This window comes from Dromaius novaehollandiae, chromosome 2, assembly GCF_036370855.1.
Source record: "Dromaius novaehollandiae isolate bDroNov1 chromosome 2, bDroNov1.hap1, whole genome shotgun sequence".
NCBI lineage: Eukaryota > Metazoa > Chordata > Aves > Casuariiformes > Dromaiidae > Dromaius > Dromaius novaehollandiae.
In genome coordinates this window covers 78,929,333-78,944,718 of record NC_088099.1, presented here as the reverse complement: position 1 = coordinate 78,944,718, position 15,386 = coordinate 78,929,333, and the positions used below count along the sequence as shown (strand labels likewise).

The 15,386-nt window shown below is 38.3% G+C and overlaps 1 protein-coding gene across 6 annotated transcripts in view; it reads right to left on the bottom strand.

Moving 5' to 3' along the window:
* PLEKHG4B (pleckstrin homology and RhoGEF domain containing G4B) overlaps positions 1-15,386 on the bottom strand; it is a 65,348-nt gene that overhangs the window by 8,914 nt on the left and 41,048 nt on the right. For 4 of the 6 annotated variants that reach the window (XM_026107117.2, XM_026107120.2, XM_026107118.2 and 1 more), the window contains 9 exons: positions 15,236-15,374; positions 14,739-14,864; positions 12,818-12,982; positions 10,963-11,867; positions 5,924-6,176; positions 4,114-4,203; positions 3,773-3,997; positions 3,019-3,189; positions 2,030-2,210 (listed from right to left, as the gene is read on the bottom strand). In XM_026107117.2, the coding sequence (XP_025962902.1) occupies positions 2,030-2,210; positions 3,019-3,189; positions 3,773-3,997; positions 4,114-4,203; positions 5,924-6,176; positions 10,963-11,867; positions 12,818-12,982; positions 14,739-14,864; positions 15,236-15,374 (2,255 nt within the window). The remainder of the gene's footprint in view (positions 1-2,029; positions 2,211-3,018; positions 3,190-3,772; positions 3,998-4,113; positions 4,204-5,923; positions 6,177-10,962; positions 11,868-12,817; positions 12,983-14,738; positions 14,865-15,235; positions 15,375-15,386) is intronic. The other 2 variants (XM_064506813.1, XM_026107121.2) reach the window with 2 other exon arrangements.

The window sequence follows — 15,386 nt, the reverse complement described above, 5'->3', positions numbered from 1 at the left end:
TTTTAAAGTGACTTTCAGTTTTAGACTATAGGACAGCCACTAATAAAACTGACCTAGTTAAACTGACCTTAAGAGATTCCTAAGTGATCATAAAAGGACATTCTTTTTGGTTTGTGTCTTCCTCAAAATAACAATCACTCATTCAAAAAACATGACAGAACCATGCCTCACAAGGACCACGAAAATCAGATCCTGCTGTGTATGGAATGTTTCTGAGGACATACTGTGCTGACAAGGCTAGACAACTCATACAAATTAAATATTGCCCTGGATTATTTTCACAGAAGCATTTGCCACACAGGTTTCAGCTCCTGAAATAGGATCCTTCAGATCCTTAAGATCATTCCTCAGCATTCTTCTCTGATTTTCTAGGTGAAGTATTTAACTGCTGATAAACAGTTTCTTTCCAGAAAAGAATGGAAATTATACTCTTTCTTAATGCTTATAAAGAAAGCCTAAAACTAAAGAAGCATTTTGTTTCCTATTTTCCTAATGAAAGGTTTTGTGTACGAGGTGATGGAAGAGGAAAGAGTTAGTTTTTGAAGTTCTGATTCTGCCTTATCTTTTTCTAAAAGACTGCAGAACAGACAGAATTGAGAATGAATAAACTAAGAGGGTTCTTATTTCTAAAATCATGGTGGCATTTCATGACATGCCTAAGATAACAGAAAACTAATCTATCAATCAAGAAACGGGTGGTATACTGTGGGGTCAGATAAGCATCAACACTGAAGCAAAGAAGGTGGCGAGAGAGTGAAGAGGAAGCTGTTGTAGGCGCCCTTTTCCTTTCCAGAGAAAGGAGTATTAAACCAAAATGATTATCTTGCCTAACATCAATCTCAGATTTGATAAAGATTTAAAATCTCTGCCCTTCAGTTAACAGGAGGAAGTGTCTACCTTTCACATATGAGACTGTCAGTATCAGGAAAGAACAAGTCCTCACGTGATAAGATATTTCTAAAGTTCAGGTGCTTTCCTAACTTTTGCCAGTCCGAACATCATCTCTCCAAAAGAAGTCTTGATCAGATTACACAGAACCAAATAAAAGATAACAGCCCAATTTCTAGTCCTGCAGCTTACCTTTAACAAGCATCATTACTGGCTATGGCAATACTAAACCCAACCTTCTACTTTACACAGGTATCCAAACGTAAACACCTTTATATATTTAAGCATGGCATTTTAAAATAAAATATCCCCCATACTTATGTAACTTACTTAAGGGGTCCTACTAAAATTTCTGAAACTTCAGAAGCATAACGGACGAGGCCCAAATAACAGCACTGTGAGCTCGAACAACCGCTCCTGGGACCACAGCCCTGAAGGAGGGTCCCAGAAGTCACAGGAAGGGGGGCTTCGTGTCACTCACCTTGACTAAGTGGTGCCACTTCCCTTAATTGATGGCTGTCTCAACCACTCCTAAGACCAGAGTCAGAGAAGGTTCCAGAAGCCCAGGAGCTGGAGCAAATAAGTACGGGCACGTAGGAGCCCCGGGTGGGTGGTTTCTCTCTACACCAAACACCCCCATTGGCAAGTCTGATGGTGAATCCAGGATTGGTGATTCTCTCTGTCTCTTTCTCCTCTTCTCTTCTCTCCCCCCACTCCCCTTTCACGCTGTTAAGTAATGTAACACAAGGCCCAACTTGGTTCCTCAAAGAGCTGCATAGCTGAGGCAGGTATAATTGTTAGAGGACCAACGTCCGCTGAATATTTGTGCCAATGTCCGCTGAATATTTGTTCCATTAAAGTTGATATGTATAAATGGACCTTGAGCGCCGTTTCACCCTTAATCCATACTGAGGGGATTTGCGAATTTGGGTCACCCTCCCCCTCTTGTAGGTGGGATGTGACAAGGAGAAAAGTGTATTGAGCCATAACTATTTTTGAATGCCATTTACTGTAGCTGTTTTCCAGTGTCCCTTGTTTAATCGCTGTTGGCTTAAGATACCTATTTCACCCTTTGAGAAGTTAGTCTGTCCACCTAGAACAAGAAGTTACCTGATGAAACACCTTTACACATTTCGCATACCTCGATTCCTCAGAGCCTGTCTCCAAAGAATCTTTCCTATGATATTAGTCCATGCAATTTTATTTTCTGCTGAGTTTGCTTGAAGGACATATGTATCCTGGGATCTTCTTCTCCTTCGAAACCAAATTTCAAACCTCAGACCACTATCTCCAACATTTTCCGTCATTCCAATCTCAGCAGTCTGAAAGACAAAAACAATTCAATGTTTATGACAAACAGAGCAGACTAATTTCCTTATGTCATTCATTTTAATTGAAAAACCTGCTCATCTTGATTTCTTGGCAATGAAGCTGTGAGTGCTTCCAGCTGACTTGCTTTTGCAAGAACCTGCAGTTTGTCTTTCTTACATATGATCTCCTCCTAAAGAGTGTGAAAACACAGCAATATTGCTGCTAGAAGACAGCACGCATCCTTTAATGATCAGAGAATTGCAGTCAGTTAGTTAAACTGAGTCTATAACACAGGATATAGTAGCTGAGTCACAATTCTGCTTCTTCCAGTTGAAGACATATCAGCTGGCATCACACATGCAAAATAAACTTCACTTACGGCCCCAATTCACTACAGTAGTTTAAGCATGCACTTAAAAGTTATGCGTATCTGTAAGAACGCTGGCAAACCAGGATCAACACACAGTGGACATGCCTGTATTCTTAATCCAGGTGACTGCAAATTAGGACTTTGTATATTCCCAAACACTCCTTGCTGTGCAAATGATAAGACACTCGAACTTTTTGTGTGTTTTATGCATTTATGACATAAAACAGTTAACGGAATATGCATACTCAGAGCTTCTCCAGACTTTGAAAGTACAGCTTCTTTATTTTTTCCCTAGAACAAAAAATGACTTGTAAAGCAATTTACAGTGGGATGCTAGTCCCTTCACTCAACACTGCTAAGAAGAACACAGTCCTGTTCATGGTAGGCTACTGAGAAAGGAACATTGCACATTTACACATTTGCCTAACAAGACAACAGATTTAATTTACCTTGAATGATTGTTTGTACATATAGATGTCATATCCTCCATCAATCTTTTTTGTCTTGCTGAATAAGATAAGATCTTCAAAGAGGAAGACATGCCTCAAATATTTCTTCCTTCCACAGCAAACAATAAACTCATCCTGACATCGCAGTTGCCCTTGCTCTTTCAAATTGACCTGTTGAGCAAAAATGACAAAGTTTTGACAGAGAAGAGGAGGTGGTATTGATTTCACCAAGTGCAAGGAAGGAGGAGAGGATAATACGTCTACCTCAGAGGTGAAAATAAGCTGAGCTACAAGTAAAAGTGGCATAACACTCTGGGGACACATTGCTCCAGATATTGATCCAGTACAGCTGCATTTGTACTGCTGATTAAACCAGAGTAATGTGAATGTGCTAGAACCACTTTCAGATCTGATCAGATTATTGAAAAGTTCAGGCATCCCTTCATCATGCTCACACACAATTCAAGAGCCATGTAGCCTGTCTTGGGGTTCTGCTACACATGTCCTGCAAGCAGAAGCATCTTAGGATAGGCATTGGCTTCCTCGCTACCACATTTCTTCTTAATTATGGTGTACAGCACTGAGCACTCTGGGCTTTTGACCCATGACTTGCAGTCATGCAGGCCCCACAGCAGTACAAATAATAGGTGGTCCAACACTCCCTTCTGTCCTGCCTAGTCACATGCTACCTTGGAGTAAAAAGCGCAGCAGGAAAGTCAAGTGAACAGCAAAGGAACAGCTGAAAAACACTTACATCACATCCTTGAATGGCATCCATAGCAAGCAGGTCATTTCCATGGCGTAGCTGGAATTTCACCATCTCCTCAGCAGCCCTCAGGTCACTGAGTTCCTGCTCCTGGGTCTTCGTACATTCCTTGATCATGTCCTTCAGCAGAAGTGCATACTTGCTCATTCTTTGAATGGGCTTCAGCAAATAGGAGGCCAAATCCATCTTATCACACAGATTCTGTTGCTTGCTCTGCAGAAGCAACAGAAATGGGTAAGTACTGCTAAACTATGTTTCCTGAACAGCTTTAAGATCAGTAAGTGATGATCATGCAATTTACATGAAGTGAGAAACTAGACAGTAATTACTTTAAAGAATGCATTTCCATGGCTGGTTAGCAAAGCATCCGACTGTGGCTTGTTCTTGCTATATAAAGCATACATGCCAAATTGTTCTTCCTAAAAAAGTGGAGAAGATATTGTTAGTCAGTTCCTTTCTATCATCAGATTTTTTCCAGTTAAAAAAACAACCAAATAAATCTGCATAAAGATTTAGGGAAGATGCAAAGCGGTCAGAGTTCACCTCAGCTTTCAGAGGCCTCCTTGTCAAGAACCTCACCAAAAAGGATGTATTCCCCACTAATTCCAGTCAGCAGAAACCTGTTAACTTTCTCAGACATCATGGAACAGTGTTCTGTTCCTTCTCCAGAAGTACTGGAGAAGGCAATGAAATGTATACCTAAGAGGAAAAATCTGAACAGGCCAAAAATTAATTTGGATGGACAATAAACACACCATAGCAACTCAAGCATTTTCAACTGAAACATTCACTTAAACTCGGCGCTCACCAAAACTGGGTAACAGCCAAACCTCTCATGGAGAATTCCCTGTTATGCTTATTACTATATGGGGAAAACCTTGGGCTTATTGCAAGTCTTAAGCACTAATACTAGATGATTAGAAAGAGACACAGGGTGTGGAAGGGGCAAAAAATGGTGTGTTTTCCTTTTGATGGCAAACGTAGTGCAATGAGAGACTCCAATCAAACCAAACATGATGCTCAACAGGGGATGCAAACAGTAACCACAACTCCATCCTCTTTGTCAGAGGGCCTTGCTCTTTCAGCTGCGTAAGCCATAACACCCTAATTGCTCCAGGCATTTCAGAAGGTGCTACAAATTGTATCATTGCCTTGTGGACATAAATATATAGGAACTTGTTCCTTCAGAAAAATAAAAAGCTTTTATAGGAGTTTAGTGCCAATTTCTGCAGATCCAGCAATAACTAGTTTTGCTTTCATCCACTTTCTCCAAAAAAAGAAAAAAAAATTGGGGATGAGATGTGAGAGCAGGAGGGAGTGTTCAACGTTTTGAGGCCAGCATTTCAGCAAGGCAGGAAGCATCTTGATATAAATCACTAAATTCTTGGCCACATCACTCCTCTGCATAGCTGCCACTGGGCAGAGACAGATATGAGAAGGACCAGCACTTCAGCTAATGCATGTCCCTTTGCATGCCTGGTTCTGGTTGAAGTATGACCGCAATTCCTATTCAAGTTTCTGTACCTGCTTAAAATAAGGTTATAATTCTCATAATTCACCTTTTGCTCCATAATAAGCCAAAATCAAGATTGTACATAAGGAAGAAGAGTGACGTGATATTTCGAACAGCAAAATATTTAATACCTGATTTTATTTTCTCCAAGGGCCTTTGAATCACTTCTTATTTACTGAAAAATGTTTGTGTATAACAGTTTAGCTGAAAGGAAGCTGGAGACAGAATCATTTACCACATATCCAAAAACTACAGGCAAGCTGTAAGGCCAGCTCTGTACAAGCTCCATCTTAAAACTATATGTACAAAATCTGTATGCATATCATTCCTGCCACACATACCCTGCATTTTACTACTAAAAATCTATTGAATTAAACACATATCCACAGCAGATGTATAAAAAGAAAATCCCCAACAATCTGATGCTTTGCCTATTAGAAACAAATAGACATGGTCAGGAGTTGCATTTAGCTCCCTTTTGACAGGAGGAACCTACGCTGTTACCCATGTAGTCCTCATTTGTCATGGCACAGCTTAAGAAATGTAATTCAGCTGATCCAACAGAGTTTGAAGTTAACTCAATGTCAGGCTTGAAGGATGTGTCCTCCTTTGAGGACAAGACTTACATGTTTGAGAAAGCAGTGGCTGACACACAGTGGGAAATCTTGGCAGTGCTCCAGCTCTTTTAGGAAGTACTGGCAATGGAAATCATAGAGCTTCTCCAGGTTTCCAAAGATAGTGTTCCTCTTCCCACGCAAATCCTGAGGTAAGTCAATTCTTTCCATTTCTGGAAAATAGTTGTTGATGATATATCCTAAGGATCTAACATACTCTCTTTCTGTTGTGATCATCTCATCCATTATATGTTGTACTTTATTGCTGCAAGACAGAAACAACTGCTTAAACACTGACCGATTATTACAAGGTGTAATCCATCGATTACTGTTTTTGCTTGCACTTTTTATTCATCTCTACCCACTTCTGAAAAAAAAGCACCCTTGTATTGGCTGCTCAACCACTTAAGAGATCTCTTGTCTTGGGTTACTTCCGATTTCAATTACAACTTCATGATCTTCCTAAATGCAGCTGTTTTTCATGGACAAAACAGAGGATTGGAGCTGGTCCTATGAAAACCAGTTATCAGAAAAAGGAAGAAAGCAAAAGTATTTGAGCCATGCTGAAGGTACTTTGCCTTGTCAAAGACCGCTTTATTGCATGTGCAAAGGTTTCTTGATTTTTTTTTTTCATTCTTCCATTTAAAACTGGAAACAGAGCAAAACTTCTGGGATGATAAACTAACCTGCAGTCCAATTCTCATGATTTTCCTTAAACAACATGTCCTCTGACAGGCTGTGAATTCCCACTGAGAAAGCTGTTCTTAAGGTTAATGCATATGACCTTTCTCAAGCAAAGACATGACTTACCACTTCCAGCAAAACAATGCTTGGCTAAAGCGTGTGTAGGAGAAAGTGAAGCAAGGAAACAAGCAAAAGGAGAGGTGGTGGTGGAAAGGAGGGTGTGATTTTTGGTGTATGCAGATATTTTGGCAAGACTGAAACAAACCACATTTCATGGAGATTACATATTTTCTTTGGAAAATGAAGGCAAGAAATAAAAATAAATAGAATTAAACTCATGTCCAATAAAATTTCTTTAACATCATGGACTTCATTTGCTGAAAACTGAAACTATTCTAAGTCCCTGGTTATATAAACCAGAGAGAAAATATTTCAGTATTTTTGTAGGGTTTCCTTCTTTCCTCATAACAATTCTTCAACAATTAAAATATACAGCGGTTTAAAGTCTTTTCTGGATAGTTAATAATACAGAAACATATTTTAAAGAGAATTATAAAATTATATTGAATTATTAAATTATAAAGAGAATAAAAAACTATAAAGATATTCATTATAACAAAAATTGCTGCTGAATAAACCTCTATTTTTCCCAGCCGTGGAATATTTACTGCAGTTTTAATACATGGTTGAGACAAATCTCAGAAATACTTACATTGTTAATGTATTTCATTCACGAATCTAAGTCTTAGAGAGATAAACTATCAATTTAATTGGTATTTTTTGCTCAAAAGAGGGAATATCTTTTTCAGTAGCTCTAGAAATGAATCTGAGACTTCACTCTCTGAACTTTTCATTTTGAATCTGAATTTGGATCTTACTTTTGTGGTCACTGCCTCAGCAAAACACCAAAAACAACATCCCACACCGGACAATCAGAACATTTCTGGGGATCAAACTGGGGCTCTAGCTGTAAATGCTAATTCCTTGTACTATCTTACTTTACATTTCCACTACGCTTTTTATCCATGGATGGAACTCTGCCCTATGGCCCTTATTTCTTGCCTGTTTGAATGCCCCTGCATATGAGCAGCAAATAGCTCATCACTGGAGCAAAAACTGTATGAAAGTGGAAAGCACGCTGTACCACATCTCTGAGCAGTAATGAATTACTAACAGCTGAAAAATGGGGCAACACCAAATTTTATTTGCAGTGGGACAGCTGAAGAGGCTTTTCCCTCCTTTGCTTTAGCATCAATGTTTTCCTCTTAATTTCAAGAAGCCTGTTTAAGCCAGTTCCACCCAGAAATCATCATAAGGGTAAATCACCCATGGGACATGACATGAATACCCTGCATGTAATTCGCACGCAACGGTCACTAAGCACCTCCCCACAATGCTGGCTACCTCCTATAAGAGAAGGATGCACCGGCACACAGAAGCCCTGTGCTCTTCCACACTCCTGAGAAGCTGAGGATTTTGCAAAGCATTTCTCTAGACATGGAGGAAAAACTGGAATTGCAATCCCAAAAGCTCAGGATATTCACAAGGGAGGAAAAAAACCTAAAAAAACCTCCTAAACCAAAACCAAACAAACATACCTTTTTAAAAGTCTCAGGTTGTTTTTTCTTGATCACTTGAGCTTGGAAAAAATTGCCAGTGTGCCTACCTTGCTTTTCTCCAGAGAGATCCAGTAAGCAAAACACACATGAAACTAGAACCTACGGGCTCAACTCCCTGCTGACACACAGCATGCACATGTTGATATCTAAAGTTAACACTGAAAGACGTTGCTGTGCTTGTAATTCAGTTAGAGCCATTTAAACATTTAAACAGGCTACATCCTGCTTCCCTCTCCCTTGATTCCCTGGCACAAAAGAGCATCTAAAGGAAGCAAAAGAAAATCAAGCTACACTTCAAGAAGAATCCTGTAATACAAGTTTAAAAAACTACAGAGGAAGTTACTGATTTTGATAGATCTAAGGCAATCTTCAATTTTGCTTCTACTAAATTACAAGAACAATGAAAACTTTATTGTAACTCGTACTAGCCTAAGACTTAAAATCAATCTTTACATAAAAATTACTGCAATATAATTTCATGCTAAACCAACTATCTAAACCAACACCTAGGCATCCAACACAAAGGTCTTTCCCCACAGACAATTATGGCTTCTCTACACGTAGATTATTTCAAGAGCAGGAAATGCTGAATACATTTATGCTTGAACTCTTATTTCACAACACAATTACCTTGTTCTGCTTTGTCTAAACATACATTTGAAAATGATAAACGAAAAGACATGAGACTTTTTATTGTGGAATAAAAGCATCAATTATGGAGGCATTTGGAAATATGTTTCACTTAAAAAGAAATAATTTTGACATGTACATAAATCCTTACGTATGCAAGTAAATCAGAAACTTTGTTAACCTGCTTCTTAAGAGTGGTTATAGCTAGCAGCAGTCTTAGCTGCATATCTACAGGAAAAGGCATAGCCTTGTCAAACTGTCATAAAAAACTTCAAAAGCCTGTGGCTTTTGTTATTTTACACTCTGATCCAGGTAGGTGAGATTTTAAAACAGACAGCTACATTTGCAAAGAGCTAAGCATAGTTCTGTATGTTTGCAGGAATGCTAATTACACAGGACAAGTAATGCTATCGATCAGATAACAACTCATAGATTTTGTCAAGTCTAACATGAAAACTGGATCCATCTTAAAATTTATTTTACAGGAGAATAAAGTAAAACAACAGCTTTATGAAAAAATGGTACAATTAAATTACAAAAAATGAATAGTCATGCATATTAAGTGAGGTTGCTGTGTTTCATCATTATTAAAAGTAGCATGTACTGATTAAAGAAGACACACAAGCTCCTTCTAAATCATTGACTTCCACAGAAAAAACATAAGACACCCAACTCCTGCACAAACTAAGAACTTGTGCTTTCCAGAAGCACAGAGGCCAGAATTTAAGAAAACACTGGCATACATGATTAAATGCATCCTACCTAGCAAAACAGTTAAGCATGTGCTAAACTTTAAGATCATTAAAGTCACCTGAAGATTTGACTGAATTTTAAATAGGATTGGCTTGTTGGTAGTTTGCTGAACTGTGGTCCTGGAAAACTATAGCAGACAACCACCACAAATAAAATTCAGATATGATATGTAGTTTTGCTCAATAAGAACACTGAAATGATGATGAATTTTACCTCAAGGAGACTACCCTTTGGTGTAGCTTGTGTGAATCAAGGGACAATTACTGAATTACTAATTCAGCAGGGATTAATAGAAATATTTTCTGAAAAAGAAAGCAGACCTACATCTTTAAGAGCTTTCATTTTTGGTGCTACATTGTATAAATATATGCACACTTTTGTTTATTAATATTGATTTAATCTTCCTTCTTCAGAGACGTCACCGGTCAATCGGTCAACCTGTCAAGCTACAATATCCCTTAGAGGGAGAGTTTTTCCCCAGGAAATAAAAAACCTGATAATGGTCAAGTCTGTTAGCAGATAAAAAGGGAGAGAGGAGTTAGGAGAGAACTTCAGATTGAAGTTGCCAATTGAATTTCAGCCCCTCCCTCCCAAATTACATCACTCAGATTTCCCAAATATTTTAGTTTAACCTAAGATACTTTAGTAAATGACATCAACAGACTGAATATTTTCTTACAGAACAGTATCACAATGAAAAAAGAAAATAAGAGCCAATCTTTATTTTTGTTATTTCTAGCAAGATCAAATAAAATGTTATTTTTAACTTCTGTTTTGTAATTTTTCATAGACTTTCTCCTTACTTGACTCAGATTGGGAAATAAATCTAAGTTAGAAAAATTTCAACATCCAGTTTTTGTATACCACGTTAAGAGTTTTCTCCTGTTGCAGAGGAATACTAACACTCACAAAAATTAGACACAGCAATATTGAAAAAAACCAGGAGCACCATCATTTATACTAAGCTATGATCACTAACCTTCAGAGAGTGGAATGACTGTTTATCTTTAGACATAAATAGTCCAAATGAAATCATGAGACTACTCCCAAGGAGTAAAAATTGAAGCATGTCTGTAAAACTTGGGAGGACTACAGTTTAAATCTTGAATTCCTCACTGTTTCTACTCAACTCTTACTTGATTTCAATGAGAATTTTCCCTGACTTAAAAAAAAAACAAAACAAACAAAAACTTGTCATCTTTACTGTCCCCTCAAGAAATCTAGCTTAGAGAACTAAAATGACACAAAAACATTCCTTTAGAACTAAGGGCACTTCCATTTCTGTCATCTCTTTTGACCTTTACTTTTCAAAAAACATTTTCCTCTTTCTCCTCACTTAATAGAGACTGTGGTGTAATTTCTCACCTTCCACCTCTTTTCTTATCCTCTTCTTCCATATGATGGATCCTTGAGGGGGAGGATAAACTTCGGTTTCTACTTATCAAAGGACTTCTACTATTCAAACATTGCACGTATTTTTCTTCATTAGCATTATTACTGGCTACCTCTAGTCCTTTGATATGCACGCCTGTGTACCCACGGTGGTGAAATTCACTGTAGTTGCTTTCATGCTGACTAAGTTCAAAGCTTTGTGTTTTCTTCATGATCTTTTTGTGTGGTTGTTTCCTGTGACAGATAGGTGGTGAGTGGATTGGCTCAGAACAGAAAAAAGATGAGCGTGCACTGGAAACGCTGTCTATGTCCTCTGAATTCCAGTTTCTCTTTTCAAGTTCACCTGGAAGTGGAGCAAGCCACTGTAGTGGAGATGCAGATACTTCCACGGTTGCTTCCATATTTTGATTTACAGTCCCAAGGCCTAAAAAAGATGGTGCTTCTAATGGCTGAGTCCTATGCACAGGCTTAGTTTTGTCTACCCAAATATCGTCATCGTTGTTAGAAGAGGAGTAGCTAGGGGACTGGCTTAATGGCTTCCTACCTCCAACATCAAACCCATCGTTTATCTTCATAGCAGGTTCCTTGAGAACTTTGTGAAAATACTCTCTACTGGAATCTTTGAGGGCTTCAGACAGAAATTTTGCTAAATGATGCCTTGTTTGCTGACATTTCAGCCACAAAATATGCCACTGCTTTAGTTCTTGTTTGCTACCCAGAGCCAAAACCATCTCACTCATTTTTTTAAAGTTTTCTGCAGAAACTTTTGTACCTTCCTGATGATAGGTTTGCAAACACTGAATCACAGATGGAGAATATCTGGCCTCCGCAGTTAAATGTGCAAGACACTCATTGCAATGTAACATCCACTCTTGTGCCTGGATTAGAAGCAAAAAGTACAGTTTAAGTGCTAAAATTCTGTATATATACAAAATATTTCCTGTTTAAGGATTTCAAATCACTTAAGAAAAATCCCCTGCACAGATCTTGGCACAATTTAAGTGCTGAGTGATTCCCTCCTATGGGAATATTCCTACCCCTTAGAATAAATGTTTGTCAGGAACCCTAAATCACGCTAAGAAAGCACAGTAAAGAGTAAAACTATTTTTCATTTAGAAAAGAAGTGAACTGTGTTACATCTGATTTCAGTAGCAGAGATATAGAGAGAGAACAGAGCCAGGAAAAGAATGACATAAAAGTCCATCTGGTCTTTCTGTCTGAGATGTGCTGAGCTTATAAAACCTCCAACATGTGCACCATCATGCTATGTGTACACTTCTCTTCTGTATTACAGAAACTAGAAAAGAATGATTCATTTAAACAGAAAGATTATGATATGATTTTATTTCAGATTCAAGACTGAATGGTCAAAAATTCTGCCTAGGAAAGCATATGTGCATTGAGATTATATATTCACATAGAACATGACAAACAGCACACTCAACAGATTTCTCAAAAACCTGCTTATGTACTTGCAAAGGGAGAAGAGATCCCATGCGTAGCCCATCAAAGCTTGTCTAATTCAACACTCACTGGCTGAAAACTGGTTAAGCTGAAAATTTTGCATTATTCTTAATATAATTCCTGCTTATTTTACAATTGATTCTTTGAGATTCTACAACAGGAACTCCAGATTAGCTGAACTTTGCTGTTGCATGATAGCAGTTAAAAGCCCTGTTTACTTGCCCAATTTCTTCCTCTAGTTTTAATCCTTCAGGGGACTGCACAGACTGCCAAACAACAACAGTGTGTCTGTTGCCATTGCCTGATCGCTCTTATAATCTATAAAGTCTAGCTTAAGGCACAGATGCAAAAATATTTTTTTTACCATCTCATAAAACTCATACAAATTGACCAGCTTTGTCAGCTCAGTCTTCCTCTTCTCTGTCTGAATGAAAATGTTACTCAGATATTTCTTGAAGATCTGAACTTTTTCTTCCATGTTTAATGAATGATTTTCTTGCATCAGCTGCAGTCCTTTCTCATAATATTGCTGTTGGGGGATGAAAAGAAAAATAGATATGCTATATAATATACTACTTCCTTTACTATGCATAATCTTACTTATCATTAACTGTACGCCACATTAACAAATCTTATTGCGTCAGTTGTAATACACATGAAAACTGAAAAAAATAGCATCGGTCTCACTGAACCTTCTGATTTTGCATTTATCTGTTTTTACATAGTGTTCTGCCTTTTCTTCAGTTTGGACTTGGGAGGGTGTGGAAGGAAAGCAAATGTCATAATGGAACAGAATAAAAATTACAGAAAGTTGAAATGAGTGTTTACAAATAGCAGGGAAAGCTGCAGTAGTAATTCATCTTTAAAATAATATCCAGTGAAATCCATTTTCAGCTAACACAACTATTCTCCTGGAAGTATCTTTATCTGAAGTAAGAATTTCAAATAGTGAACTTTTCTACCTGCCAGAAGGCAGTGAGCACCTAAGTCTCCTTTTGTAACTTTGCTTCCCTTACTATGTAACAACTAGTTGCATGCCACACAGCTTTTGCTGAATGTGACCTAGCGCATGGCACAATAGTCAGCCTCCCCCATATGCTGACCCATACTACTACAGTAAATGGCAAGAGTTCTTATGTCCCAGGGGAAGGTGTCTGTAGTCTAATAAGGCTGGAAGGGTTTTTTCCCCAGTAACTCCCCTGGTCACCCCCACTGTCCTGGAATAAACCTGAATGTCCTATTCTTAGTTTAGCTAACCTCTTAAAATACTTACTATGCTTTGCAAATCAGAGAATCTTCACAACACTTTAGATACTCAGGTATGTGCACAGCCTTCTCTCTATCTTACTGTCCTTGGTGGGTTGTTTTTTTTTTCCCCAAAGTATAAGGACAGTGGCCTTCCCAGAGCTCTGGAGCAGGCTATGCCATGCAAAGGACTTCAGTGAGCAGTCTCTGAGCTAGCTCTCCAACAGTAGACCATGAACTAAGCATGATAGAAATCGGAGTTTCTCAGCTCAGGTGCAATGCATGTTACACAAATGACTGCAGAAATGTGTTGCTAAGTGAGCTTTATCAGGATATTTGAAATGAGGTACATCTTGACCTAAAGGTCTTGGACAGGTCAACCAGTCACTGTCTGAGGGGGGCTGTCAGCCCCCCTTCTGCCAATCTTCTCACAGAGCTGTCCTCAGTTGAGTCACCTGTGCTTGCAACTTCTACCTGTACTGGAGATGCTTTGTACATGACTGGCTATCTGATTGGTCAAGTTTTGATATATTCTCTTGTTGACAAATCCCCCTTTTGATACATTCCCTTACCCAATGTCTTCCTCCTTCTAAGCTATATAATTGGTTAAATACAACAACATACAAACTAGAGTCTTTTTCCCAGAAACAAGGTACAAGGTTATATGAATTCACTTAAGGTTATACATCAATTAACAAAATTATACAAGACTACACAGATACCTGCATGTGTGCCATAAGCTACACTGATACAGTGGAAATACTGCTTTTAGGGTGGGAATCTGTATCTCTTCTTGTTACTGCAACCAAGCTACATGGTTGTATCAGTTCAGTCGGAACACAGAGACACTTTGACCAATCTCCATAGCCCAGCACAGACTGGGAAAGAAGATCAGCATGCTGCCAGTAAGTTAACATTTTCCCGCCTATTAGGGAACTAAACGTACTTCCTTCTTCGCTTCAAGACTAGGTATTTCTGTAATTTTTTTTATACATCTGTGAAAACACAATGGAAATGTTCTGTATTAGCATGCTACCTACCTTTGTCTTGTCAATGAAACCTTGGAAATCTTCTTGCAGCCTCCTCACCTTTTCCAGTGAAAGTCCCTCTTGATCGTTAAAACAGCCAAGATATTTCTCTCGCTCATTTTCAAACCACTGTTTTATCTGCGTAAAGATACCAAACAAATCTGGTTTTCCCAATCAGTCAATCAGACATTCCCTATACATAAATATAGTGTTTAGAAATGACTCTGTTCATTATAACAAGTTCAAATACTTCATATACATCTCCCTTAAGAAATTCTACTGGCTTATATTACAGCTCAGTTTGGTCTGTTTAAAGTACTGATGACTATCATTTGTTTTGCACACTCATAAACTGCTAATGTTAATAGCACTACTCAAACATTGCCCATGCATACTTTGAACAGCACCAATGATACACATCATACTGGATAAATCTAGCTCTATAAATAAAGAAATAGAAGCTTAAAACTGTTACTTGTTTAACCTAATTCTCAAAAACTAGTACTGACCTGGTCACAGCCTTCTTCAAATTTTCTCCCTTCCCCAAGATTCTCCAGCTGCTGCAGGCATTTATTAGATAAGAGTACCAGCCTATGGACTTCCTCATCCACTTGATTATAAAGTCTTGTTACAGTTTCCATGGCATCTCTATTAGATGGG